The sequence below is a fragment of the Mycteria americana genome, chromosome 11, assembly GCF_035582795.1.
Source record: "Mycteria americana isolate JAX WOST 10 ecotype Jacksonville Zoo and Gardens chromosome 11, USCA_MyAme_1.0, whole genome shotgun sequence".
NCBI classification, from domain to species: domain Eukaryota; kingdom Metazoa; phylum Chordata; class Aves; order Ciconiiformes; family Ciconiidae; genus Mycteria; species Mycteria americana.
In genome coordinates this window covers 21423600-21436414 of record NC_134375.1, presented here as the reverse complement: position 1 = coordinate 21436414, position 12815 = coordinate 21423600, and the positions used below count along the sequence as shown (strand labels likewise).

The 12815-nt window shown below is 44.1% G+C and overlaps 1 protein-coding gene across 8 annotated transcripts in view; it reads left to right on the top strand.

The window, feature by feature from the left end:
• The window catches only part of SLC6A6 (solute carrier family 6 member 6), a 119766-nt gene that overhangs the window by 90748 nt on the left and 16203 nt on the right, over positions 1-12815 (top strand). For all 8 annotated transcript variants that reach the window (XM_075514114.1, XM_075514112.1, XM_075514117.1 and 5 more), the window contains 4 exons: positions 3605-3737; positions 7131-7265; positions 9189-9292; positions 9406-9530. In XM_075514114.1, coding sequence (XP_075370229.1) covers positions 3605-3737; positions 7131-7265; positions 9189-9292; positions 9406-9530 — 497 coding nt within the window. The remainder of the gene's footprint in view (positions 1-3604; positions 3738-7130; positions 7266-9188; positions 9293-9405; positions 9531-12815) is intronic.

Genomic DNA, 12815 nt, shown 5'->3' with positions numbered 1-12815 from the left:
TGTCTTAAAGTAAGGACAGAGATCACGCAACACTGTTGTAACTAAAGTAATGTAGCTTTTACATGGTGCAAGCGTTTAATATCCCCAGTTTTTCCCCAGCCGTGCTACTATTCTTTATAGTTCTGAAACTAAAAATAATTTCAGGAACTTTCAAGTACTTTGCCATCATAGACAATGCCAGCTGCCAGGCAGCCAGCTACCCGCATCGAAAGGACAGGTCAATAAATAGTCTTTAACTGAAGACATCCATCTGTTTTGTGGCACAATTAATTCTGATTTAATTCAGGGGTTTGTGAGTATTTGGTTTCTGAAACCCAATACCATTTTTATTGTGGGACATTTATGCAGCGTCCTCATCAGTATTGCTTTGTAAAACTAATGCTGCCCAGATATAATTGACCACATTGATGCATTAACCTCTTTGCGTTGAATAACACGTGTCCTTCTCAGCCTGGCTGGACGTATAGTACAGCCTGACATTTCAGTTCATTTGAATTAATGTTCTGTGCAAATCACATGCTTGCTTGAGCAGCAATAAGAGGGGGTTAAGCAAATCTGGCTTTGTATCAGGAGGCTTACCTCTTGATATCACATGCTTCAGGTCTTATTTCTGAAGATTTTATTTTAAAGTCCAAAACCTTAAAGGCTTACACACGTATTAATACATAAGGGATAAGTGTTATGGGGTAATTATGGTTGAACAAAACCTCTGATTGTCTGGTGCTAGCCAAGTGTTTATAAATATTTGGTAATCAGCAGGCTTTATTCGTCCAAATCGCAAGAAAGACGATCACATGCTAATGGTATGTAATCCCGAAGGGAGCAACACAAAAACTAAACAAAATCTAGGCGAGCTGTCTCTGCCTTTGGGGGCAAACTTGAGAGTTTTAAAAATTGTTTCCTATTCTCCTTCTAATAGTCTTCTGGAACGACTGTTTCAGTGTTAAGTTATTCTTGTCCATCCAACACGAAAGGGTGCTTCGCCTTTCCTGGTACGAAAGGTCCTGTCTGCATTCACTTGATTAACGAGCTGGAATATCCTTCAAGCATTGCATAACTCTCCTCATTTTATTTCTGTTTATGTTCTAGAGCCAGTTACGGCTCCTATTACAGTTCCATATTGCACATCACTAGAACATACTAGTGTACGAACAAGGTTCAAGCACTCGTGTTTACAACAAACTTGGCCCCGGCCTGTTGTCCCATTGATTATGTATGAGTGATAGTTAATGGCAGCATCAAGACTATAAATTAGAATTAGTAACAACTTCATGCATAAATGGCATGAAGTTAGTTGAGCGGGCTGGGCTGAATCTAAGCAGCAGTGGGTTGTGTGGCAAAGTTGCAGAGCTATCAGCATGGCCCGGCTCGTGCCCCTTCCTGAACTTGAATTTTCAGGGTGTCGCAAATCCCGGTTGAGTGCTTCTGCGGCAAGAATATCTCGGGTTAGATTTCATGAAACAATTTTAATGCTGAGGCTCCCCTGGTAATTGTGAGTGGATTCCTTGAAGTAATCAGTCTTTGCGAGACGTGATAACCCGGGACAGAGAAAGCCAGCACGTCACTTGCTGCCTCCCCATAGAAAAGTACCATACCTGGCTCTCAGGAACCCACTGGGTTGCCCTCCAAAAAAGCTTGAGAGGGTTGCTGGGGCAAACTGTAGGTGAGATGACCATTTGCTTTTAGTTCCCTAATAAAAAGCAAAGAAGCCTTAGCTGAATGCATTAATAGAGCTCCCTACTCCAAAACGCATTTACAGTTAATTATTCATGGCTTCCTGAGAGCTAGCTCTATAGGTTGCCTTTTTAATATGAACTGCCCCTTGGATTGGAAGACTGCCATTTATTTTTTAAAAAGCCACAGAAGGTTGCAGCTGAAGTTTGTCGTCTTATAAATGTATTTTCTTCTTTTGTATACGCACAGCAAGTTTTTCCCCGGTTTCTTTAGGCTCAGGTGAACCAGGACTGCAACTTTATGCCAAATATTCATTATCGAGGGGTTTCTCGTAAGTGCTGAATAGCTGTGCTGATTAGGGCAGACTTACCCTGTCTGGTGCCAGTAGTCCTTTTCCATAACAAAATGCACACACGTTCAGAGAGAATAAAGCATTTGGTGTGAGAACACATTCACACAGGTAATCCGAGTGAATTTGGCAAACAGAGACACAAAAACAGATGGATGAGGGTTTGACTCCTATTAAACTGGTCAATCCAGGTTTTTTTTCCAAAAACTAATTGCAAATTTTCCGTCGGTGACTTCATTCGCTATTATTTCCTTGGTAGTAGGGGGAAGAAAAAAAAAAAAAGTTTAATTAATTCAGGGGAAAACCAAACCACAGTGGTTTGTCTTGTACTGGATCCACACGCAAGGCTGCGCACGCCACGCTTGTGGGCCCGACCCCGGTACGGCACCCCGGACTGCTGTGGTCTCGGCTCTCCCCGACTTAGGTGAAGGAAAGCGGCTGATTTTTACAGTTGTCTGAAAATAAAATGTAATTAACAGTTTGTTACGTAGCGAGGTCATTTCTCTAGTCTCGGGGCAAGGCATTTCTGTTGTGATTGAGGTCAAAATTCTCGACTTAAAAAAAAAACCTTGCAGAAACTCTTCAGAGTTTAGTAGGTCCATTTGCAGAGGAGTTTTAGCTAAGTGAACGGTAAGAAACAGTTTGTGCTTTCGCACATATTTGACAAATGAAGTAAGTATCAGGTATGAGAAGGTGTGTCCAATGTGTGAGGACAGCGTATGTTGCACGAAAGTAAAAAAAAAATAGTTTTAAATCAGTATTTGGCAATTACCTGTGGCAGTTACCAGAAGAGAGAAGCCTTAATGAATTTTTCCCCTCAGGAACAGAGTATTTGGATGGTCAGATGTTGCTCCCTTAAGACCCAGCTTACGATAGGAATCTCTTTTTATTTGTTAACCTAAGTGACAGAATAAAGTTTACCAAATAGCTGGAGTTAGCGAAACAAGACCCTGGTGGCGGCGGTGCTGAGGGCGGCCAGCGGCGCGGCCGGGCAGCGTTTCTGCGCGGGGGCTGTGGGGGGAGGACGGGTAACGGCTGCAGCCTGCAAAGCCGCGTGGCGCGATGGTTTCTTGCATCGCTTCTTGCCTTCCCTCCTTGCGGCAGGCTTGCTAATGAACTGAAAAGGAAGAGAAGCACGCGGATGCAGGCCAGTTGCACGTGTCCGTGATGGAGACATCGCGTGCAATGCGGCCACGTGGCTTCAAAGCCGGGGTTCGGGGCAACGCCAGGGTGAGCTGGTCTCGCGTCTTCAAGGGAACAAATGTGAAAGCTGCAGTGCTTTGAGCGTGCTTTCTTATCTCATCCTGAGGTGGTCACAGCCTGCTAAAAAGAGCTTAAAATGAAATGCTGTGCAATATATTGAACGAAAGCGTCCCACAAACCTAGAGAAGATGTAGGGCTGCAAAGCTCAGCTTTGCTCACATAAGCCATGCTGACTTAGCGAGCAGCGGTCAAAGGGCAGGGATCTTCCCATGCATCTGCTGCCCCACACACCACCGTATGCGCCGAGATACCACAGCCAGACCCTGCGTCAGCTGAGCTCCTACATCTCTCTTGTTTTGTTTCCTTTCAAATATTCAGGCGGAACGTACTGAGCTTGTCATCGGGAATTGAAGATATTGGTATTATCAAGTGGGATCTCGCACTGTGTCTTCTCCTCGTCTGGGTGATATGTTTCTTCTGCATTTGGAAAGGAGTCAAATCCACTGGGAAAGTAAGTGCTCTTTTACCCTTTTTATAATCATTGCAGTTAGCAGATGTTAGGAATACTAAGTAATGCTGTTCTTAAAGTTACTCATCATTTCCTTGAAAAATACGTATTTTTGCACTGAATAAAAGCGGGACTGGGATTCAGCTGACTTCGGAAAGTCATTGCCGGTGCCCAGAATGCCTGTGAGTCAAGTAGCCGTTACTGGAATGGCATCAAGGTGCAGATACAAGCACAGTCTGAGTACCACTTCGCCTCTCTGAGGACGAGCGTCCCGCTGATGCGTGTCATGAGCGTGGAAGGTCTTCGGCTTGTGATGTGTGGTGCGCTGGGCTCCCCGTCCGTGCTCGCACACCAGCCCAGTTCACTCGCAGTGCAGTGGGGTGGATGTTAACATAGCTGTGGTAGGGATGGTTTAAGTCAGTGGAAACTGCTGGATGCATGGCATTTTTGAAATGCCGCTCACTTACAGAAGAGGTCTGTGCAGACATAGGAGACTAAACTTAGGTACTCATTTAGACGCACTCTCCTTGACAGAAATCCCAGATAGTTTGTGGTTTTAGTCTCATCATGTGCTCTTTAGAATCATGTTTTTCTCCAAAGGATAACAGTTAAATCATTCCTGAACCTCATGCTACTCCAGTGCAAGAAACAAATTACAGCAAACCTTGGTCAATCACTTAACAACATGAAGCATGATATTATTGCCCCTTGCATACAACTTGTGGTTTTAAACCTAGTTTCATGAGAAAAGGCTTTTGAAGCCATTGCATATGTGTGGCTCTTAGCTTTCAAGGCTGTTGGTTGAGGCAGCGTTTCAGATAAATCTAACAGAGGGCCCAAGATGCGAAGTTCCCACACGTTTCTTGTCAGCTAGGTGGAAGGGAGCGACCCCGTCAGTGTCCCACCTGAGGGAAAGGCCATAGTGTGAACCCACCTCGCATCAGCCCGCAGAGAAGTCAGGAGAAATGAGCAATTGCACATACCTCAACCGCAGAAAAAGCATCATTTACCGCTTTTACCTTGTTACGTGCTGCAGAATCAACCAGGAGACAAAACTCCGTAGGAGACCAGACCTCATTAGTTCCACTGTTGACTAAACTACTTGCTTTACTGTCGTTTCTGTCTTGCTTTCTGTGATATTTATCATGGAGCCTCATTAAAACCATGCTGGTGCCTTACCCTGGATTCCTGCCAGCTTTGCCCCAAAGCACAGCTTCCACACCTCTGAAGCAGACGTTGGCAAAACTGTTTGCTTCTCTGTTCCCTCTGATTGATGTGGCCCGATGAGGTGATGGTGTAAGTTTTATAGTAAAGGTGAACGCAGTAAATCTCCCGCAGCAGCCGAGTGGAAGTGCACATTTCCGCGGGAGCTTTGGCGAGCCTGGTGTCTGCTCGGTAAAGGTTACGGTAGCTCTGAGAGATTTTTCCAAGCTCCCTATGGTACACTATTTCAAGGCCCTGTGAAGGTAATAGGTTGAAAACAGGTCTGCTAAAATCAGTTCTCTAAAAATTGGTGTTTTCTGGAAATCCAGCAAAATGGTCTCATTTCTAAGGCAAGGTGGTTGGTGGGAATTCCCTGCCTCCTCTCTGCAGCATCTGAGCTCATGAGGGTGCGGAGCCAAAGCCCAACAAAACCATTGGAAAGTCTCCGGTTGACTCCATTAACTTTGGGGTCAAACAAAAGTAAACTGTAAACTCTAATGAAGGACTTGAATTATTTGAGAAGTCTAGTTTACTTTAGTAGATGGTTGTTTATAGCACTTCCCTGCTTTCCAGCGTGTTCATGGCTCTTTGAAGAGAGGAGGGGGGAAAAAAAAAGATAGTTTTTAAATATTGTAGTAGTGTATTGGACAAATAAACGTGAAATCGTGAGGAAAAATAATAGTTGTGCTTATGCTTTGGATAATGTGCTTGATCTTAAAAATTCCTCCAGCGTAACGAGAGAATCCTTACCTGCAGCGCAAAGGCTGCTTTGCGAGTGTTGTTCACTTAGTTCCTGCAAGTCCAGGAATCTCTTTCTTGTGAGAAAACTTTGATTTTTCATAGGCCTGGCTTATATTAAAAAAAAATAGAAAGCACAGAACCCCCCCCTTTTATCCTTCGAGTTTTGGTGAAACCAGGCTAATGTGCAATATATATTGTCAGTGGCAAATATACAGAAAATTCAAGGGGAGAATTAAAAAGAACGTGTATGAAAAGGTTTCCTTTCATTTTATGAAATCAGTCCGGCTCCATGAATTATTATGGCAATGCAGGCTTTGAGTTCTGCTCGTTATTCTCAAAGGACACACTTAAGAAGAAAAATGGTGCATCCCGGGAGCTTTGCTGTAGTTAAACAAATTCTGGAAAACAGAAAAAAAAACATTTTAACTCATGGCAGCAAACTGTAATTACCTGGGGGGATCATCTGACTCCATGAAGAACACCCTCTCCTGGGCAGTGGTGATTCTTGACTGTAACACAGTGGTTATATAAAAACTGAGAGAAAGCACTGATGAGCAAAGAAAACAAAATGTTAGAGGTCAAAAAGTGCAGGTCTAAAGATAGAACTGTCCAAATGCAAGCTCAATTAACCCTCGCGCTGGAGATTAAAGCAAAGAGCTCTTTCATCAAATGAATGAGAAGATAACAAGAAGAGAAGAAGTAGGCTGTTATTCAAAGAGACTGGGAATAGAGGTTAAAGATAATGAAGACATATTCTCAAAGCTGGTTGAATAGAGCCTTAGTTTCCAATAATGATGTTGCTGAATAGGCAGCAAGGGCAAGAACGAAGTTACGGGACTGGAAATTACCACTGTTGAGGCTGATGCCAACCTGAAGGGCTTCATGCGTTCAAGGCGATGGGAAGGGAGACACAGGAGCACGGACCAAATTCTCTTCATCTCTGAAAGAAGTGCCTCGTGGAATTGCCTGGAGGAGCAGTACTGAGGCTGCACAGCAAAGTTAGAGGTAGCAGCAGAGCTTGCAAACCAGTTTGCAGGTTTTAAGTTCAAATAAAGAATAAGGTAATGCTTTAGGCACCCTCGGCAAGGGGATCTCTTCAGCTTCCCTGGTGAAGGTGCACTTGCCACGTGAAGAGGACAAACAGGGCAAAGGCAGAATTTCTAACGAAAGTCACGAGTTGTTTAAAATCCTGCGTGTTCTCTGCCTGAGTGACATGACCGCTGTCTGGGGGGCTCTGGAGGGGTTAATGAATCTGCGTTGCCTCCAGGCCTACAGCAAGAAGGTGATAAAGACCATTAAACTGAAAGTAGACACAGAAACTCAGGTCGGGTCCTTTCTACGTATGAGGGGCTTTGAATTCCCATCGTTAGCTCTCTCTTGATTCTGGAGGTGCCAGAATGGTGTTCTTGACTGCCACAGCCTAAACATACTTTATTTTTTTTTTTATTCCAGGTGGTGTACATTACTGCCACGTTCCCATTCATCATGCTCCTTGTTCTGCTCATCCGTGGTGTGACCCTGCCTGGAGCTGCAGAAGGCATCAAGTTTTATCTTTATCCTGATATCTCACGGTTAGCTGACCCGCAGGTACAGAACCAGGATGGGGAGCAGGACGATTTCCTACGCAAAGGGGGATGGTGGAGGGTGATGGTGGTCGTGTAATGGCAATAGTTTTTTTTTCCACAGTCTTTAGAGGTCCAAATATAGCATGAACATTAATGCTGGGTTATATTTTCCAGAGATCTGCTTGAGAAGGTCGCTGCTGTATGTGTTAATGCATCTTTCCATGTGTATGTATGTGTGTGTATGCGTGTGTATTTTTTTTGTGTCAAAGGACTCTGAGGCTGTAGACTCTGTCCCGTTATAGAATCTCAGCTTTCTTGTTGGTAAGGTAAGGGAGATGCATTTTTTTAATGAGGATAGTCTTTAGTTTCAAAGGAGAGACACACGTGAGCTTCACAGATGGAACAACAAGCGACAACTGTGAGTACCGGTGTCACTACGCTCCCACTGCTCAACACGAGGAGGTTGGGAAAGACGTGAATGAAATAACAGAAGAATGAAAAGCCATGAAAAGGTGGAGAAAAATGCTTTCTGAGGCACAGGAACTACCGTTCGCTTAGCCCTGGCTAGTGGAGCTAGGCTTACTCTTTCTGTATAGGCTGTGATTAGATAAAGATTCCTGTCTGTGCTCAGAGAGTGCAAATATGTGACACTTGAGCAGACCAGCATCGTTTCAGCCAATAGTGATCGCGTGAGAAATGCAAAGAAAATGCAATAGCCTCCAAAAAAACCAAAAACAAGGGATCTTTGAAAGTAACAAAATGTTGGTCACAGTGAGAGGGAATAACGTCTGTCTTTGCTATTTCTTTCTAATGAGTATTTAGTTAAAATAAAACTCCAATGATAGCTAAATAACTGAAGTAGGAGAAGTGTAATTGAAAGAAATATTGTGGAAATTCATTTCATTCTGTAGTCTTGCCCTCTTTATACAAGAGACACACAGGAGACATTATATTTTATGAATGAATCTTCTTTTATGGAACTCTATCATTTTTATGGTCTACTATTAGCCCTAAGCCCAGAGCATCAGCCAATAATGTAGAAAAGATTGACGTGAGCTGGCAGGCCCCCTCCCACGGTCTAGCAAAAGCATCATCTCCAAGGAGCCACCAGTCAGCAAGGTGCTGGCGAGCAGTGGTGGGAGGGAGAAGGTAGTGGTCTGCAGTCTTAATTCTCACTCACTCGGACTCCTCGGTGGTTTGTACTGGCGTTAGCAGACTTGCCTTAGCAGAAAGGAGGGAACAGATGGGATTCAATGGATGCATTTTGATAGCTTGCTACGTATTTACTAACTGGGAAGTTGATAGTGTACCGTTATTTCTGTCTGTATATTTTTTTTAATGTAATGAGGAGAAAGAATCATGAGAGCGAGATCAGATGCATATCGTATAAAGTGCGTTGTATTTTGCTTGTTTTCCCCCCACCCCTATGGCTTTTTATCTTGCATTTGAACAGATACCGAAACAACCAGAAAGCTAGAAAAATAAACAAACCACATACACAACCCTGTTTCTCAAGCTTTTCCCATCCTCAGTGTAGTGACTCTGTCGGCTGATTCTGACTGAAACGAGTGACAACAGAAATGAGTGATGTTATAAATACTTCTGCCTTTCCTATGGTGCTGAAACACGTTTATTGTTGCGCCAACAGGAAGGATCAGCTGCATGACTAAGAAACTAGAAATACTGAGCATCTCTGGGGAGGGGATACAGGAACTGTTGAAGAGATGATGTTCTTGTAGGCTCTGACGCTAACCATTTTCTTTTCCCTATAAAAGCCAACCTTGCAAATGTGATGTTCTCTTTCCCTCCCTCCCTGATCCTTTAGCTGTCACCCTCAATGGAAGCAATTATTTTGTTGATTTTGCATAGTCTGAGCTGTGTGTTTGCATTGAGTGTTGCGATGCGACGATGCCGGTAATAACAGTCTCTCCGTCTTTCCCTCTAGGTCTGGATAGATGCAGGGACACAAATCTTCTTCTCATATGCAATCTGCTTAGGAGCAATGACTTCCCTGGGGAGCTACAACAAGTACAAATACAACTGCTATAGGCAAGTTTCCATCCAAGGGGGTTTAGTGTTTTAGCTAAATGATGTAAATAAAGTAGGGACAATGGGTTAATTTTTTTTTAATTAACTTGCTCCATGACATATGTGTGACTTAGGGACTGTTTGCTGCTGGGATGCCTGAACAGTGGTACCAGTTTTGTGTCTGGCTTCGCAATTTTTTCCGTCCTGGGCTTCATGGCACAAGAGCAAGGGGTGAACATTGCTGATGTGGCAGAGTCAGGTACGATGGTGTTGGTGGCAGTGGTGGTGGGCACTGCCGCCTAGCGTGTGAGCAAAGTTCTGCAGACTCGATCAGCTAACATCTACGCAATAAAAACAGAACCAGATTTCCCATAATCTCCAGAAAAATAAGCGCATTGTTGATTTGGGCTTTCATCTAGAGCAGTGAGGGTTAGCCGGGGTTGTAATGTTTACTCTCTCTTCATTAACAGGGCAGCGAACACATTTCCTAGAGTGTGCTAATCCATTTGAGTTGAGACTAGAGTTAAGATAACCACGCCATTATCTAGGGTCCAGAATGTCATTGCTTCAAAAATTTATTCCATCCTTCTTTTCAGACTACCTTTATTTTCATTCAAATGCAAATAGCCGGTGTCGATGTATTTGTCATAGCTTAGTTTTGCTTGCTCGCAGCAGAGCGCTGCAGTGGGAATGTCACCGTGGCCTTTGGAAGGGACGTACACGCATGTATTCCCAAGTCTCACCGAAAGGCAGGAGAAGTTGGAGAACTCCATCTCCTGGGTTCTGTGCACGATTTCATCCACAGGAACTCTAGCTGTTGCAGTCCTGCATTTGTCCTCTGTAGCTTCAGGGTGAGATTGACAGCCCTGTGAGAAGTCCATTCTGAAACTGGATGGACACTTAGGTCCCTCCCTTATTTCAGACGTGTTCTTCCCATTAACGTTCAGCTACGCGCTTGCAGCTGAAGAAGGCTAAATCCTCATAGCATGTGAACGTATCTCAGACAAAACAGATGACACTTTTTCCTCTGTGCACGTCTTGTCCACGAGGGCAGGTGTAACCATGTGTTTTCACGTAGAACAGACAGATTAGATGGGAATTACCGTTCAAAAATAATGCGTCAGGCCTTGACAGCCATGAGGCTTAAAGCTAATCAGATTCAAGTAATAACAATTTCACCTGAGTGCACTTTTGGCATTTCTTTCTGATTTTTCTTGAGCAATTTTAATTCAGCTGCATAGTATTTGAAAGCTTTCCTCTGCAAACATGCTACTAAAAAGAAAAAGTCAATATATCTCCTGATCACATGGCTCTGGGAGTTAGGTCTTTAAGAAAAATGTCTCACTTCACAAGGGCTAATGAAAAACTAATGACATTGGTGGCACCGCTGGATCCTTGGGTGGCTGCAATTGGCATACCTCTCGCCAGTGCAATTAGTTAACAGTCTTGGCCATAACGCTTATTTTGATCGGAGGTTGATTGCTTTGTTTGCAAACAGGAAGCAAGGGAATAATCCGATTGGATGAATCATAAATAGCCCCTTTTTTTTTTTAATATGTAGGTGGATCAATTCCAAGAGTAGCATTTTTAAGTATTTCCACGTTAGGTTTTTATCTGGTCAATATTTATTCTAATTTTTATTATTAAACCTCTGATAAACAGGCAGCTATATTCCTGTTGCTTGACATTTTTAGAACTAAACAATTTTATAGTAACACTGGATTGTTAAGTAATGTTTAAATACAAATTAACTAACAGACTTAGTGTTTACATAGCATTTTTTCATCAACAGCTCAGAAAGCATTTTTTTAGAGGAGGGATTTTATAGCTTATTACAGGGACAACCAGGGCACTGACTAGCTTCCAAACTTGGTTTTTAGTTCCTTGCATATTTTGTTTTCAATTCCTTCAGGTTTTCTACTTAATTTAAATTCAGCCCTAGTCGCTAACGGCCAGAGCCTGCAACCATCTCACCGTTCAGTGGGTTGCCCAGCATCACTGGCTGGTCTTCGGCTGAATCCTAAGGGGCATTTTTACATGACAGTAAACGTTACCAAAATTATCCAAAATTCACCCAACCGCTTCCCATGGGTTTCCTCGCTGCCTTTCTCAGCAGAGATCAAGTGCAGAGCCACTGGAGACCACTCGGTGCCCCGGGGATGAGCGTCCCAGGACCCGCGCGGGGCCGTGGGGGAGGCTCTCGCCTCCGCTGCTGCCCTGCTGCTGGCTTCTCGGCACAGAGACGTTCAGAGGCGCTTGAGCCTCTTTTTTCGGCCTTGCCTTTTTTGCTTTCTTACCTTTGCAAGGTCAGAACCACTCCCCTGGGTCAGGAAGTAGGTGAGCGGAGGCACTGCCGCTTGGCCGTAGCAGCGGGGAGAGGACATTGCCCACGGGGCCAAGACCTCCTGCTCCCCCCATCTCTGCCCAGCGAGTTAAATCCCTCCCGCCCTCTGCGTGACACCATTTGTTTCCTTGTTTGCCTTCCTGCCAGCCAGGGCAACATCAACAAATTTGCTGACAGCAGAATCTCATGGCCACATTTTTTACCTGTGCCAAATTCAGCCTTGGTGCAATGTTCCTGGGACACCCTCGCCAGCGCGGGGTGGCTCCCGCTTAAAGCACTGGTCGCTGCTGCCGGCCTTCCCTGGCTTAGACTTACACGACAGTTACATTAGACCCCTTGGACGTCCCAGTGAAAGGAGACTTTTAATAAATAGCACTTGGGTTTTTTTCAGAAATACTTTTAAAGGGAGAGAGGAAAGCAGTGGAGGCTCAACAAAGCCATAGTGAGTCCTGTCTAATCAATCTGTGCTACATCTCCGGCTGGAAGAAATATATTACCGCTTGTGCAATTTGTAGCAGTGTTAAAACAGCACAAGATCTGCCTTTTTTTTTTTTAAATCTAATTGCAAACAAACTCAGATTAAGCAAGCCTGGCCTTCCTAATGCCTGCCCGGTCTCTGCCTCCGCAGTGCTCTGCTCCCGGGCGCATCTCAAGCCGTGCCGCAGCGCTTTGCCGGCGAAGGGCCAGCGAGTGGGCTGGGATTGCGGCAGTCCTGATTAGCTCTTAAGAGCAGTCACAAGTGCTTCACTTTTGCAAAACACCCTTCAGAGCAACAGAGTTTCAAATTAAATATGATTTTAGCTTATTTATGTTCAGTCGAGGGGATGCCAGGAACGTTTTCTTTCACGTGGACTTTTCTCTTTATATTTCAACACTTAGTTTCAAAGGAAAATCAAAGCTAGCAGAGGGCTTAGGGCACTTGATATTAGACTGTAGCGCGGCGCAAGGACAGTTTCACTGGCCAAAGCATACAGAATTGCAGCGAGTTTTGAGGAGAGCAGTTTTACATCTGTCTCATCAATTGCACAGATCAGCTGCAAATGCCATGTGGTAGCAGTTCTCCCTCAGGGACAATCTACCATATCTGCTGGATTAGGGGGAAAAAAGCAAAGCCCCCCCAAATTCGAGGCATTCACCAATTTTTTGGTATCTTCTGTCATATAAAATCTTAGTTGTGTTTCATTTTAAATAAAATTAGTT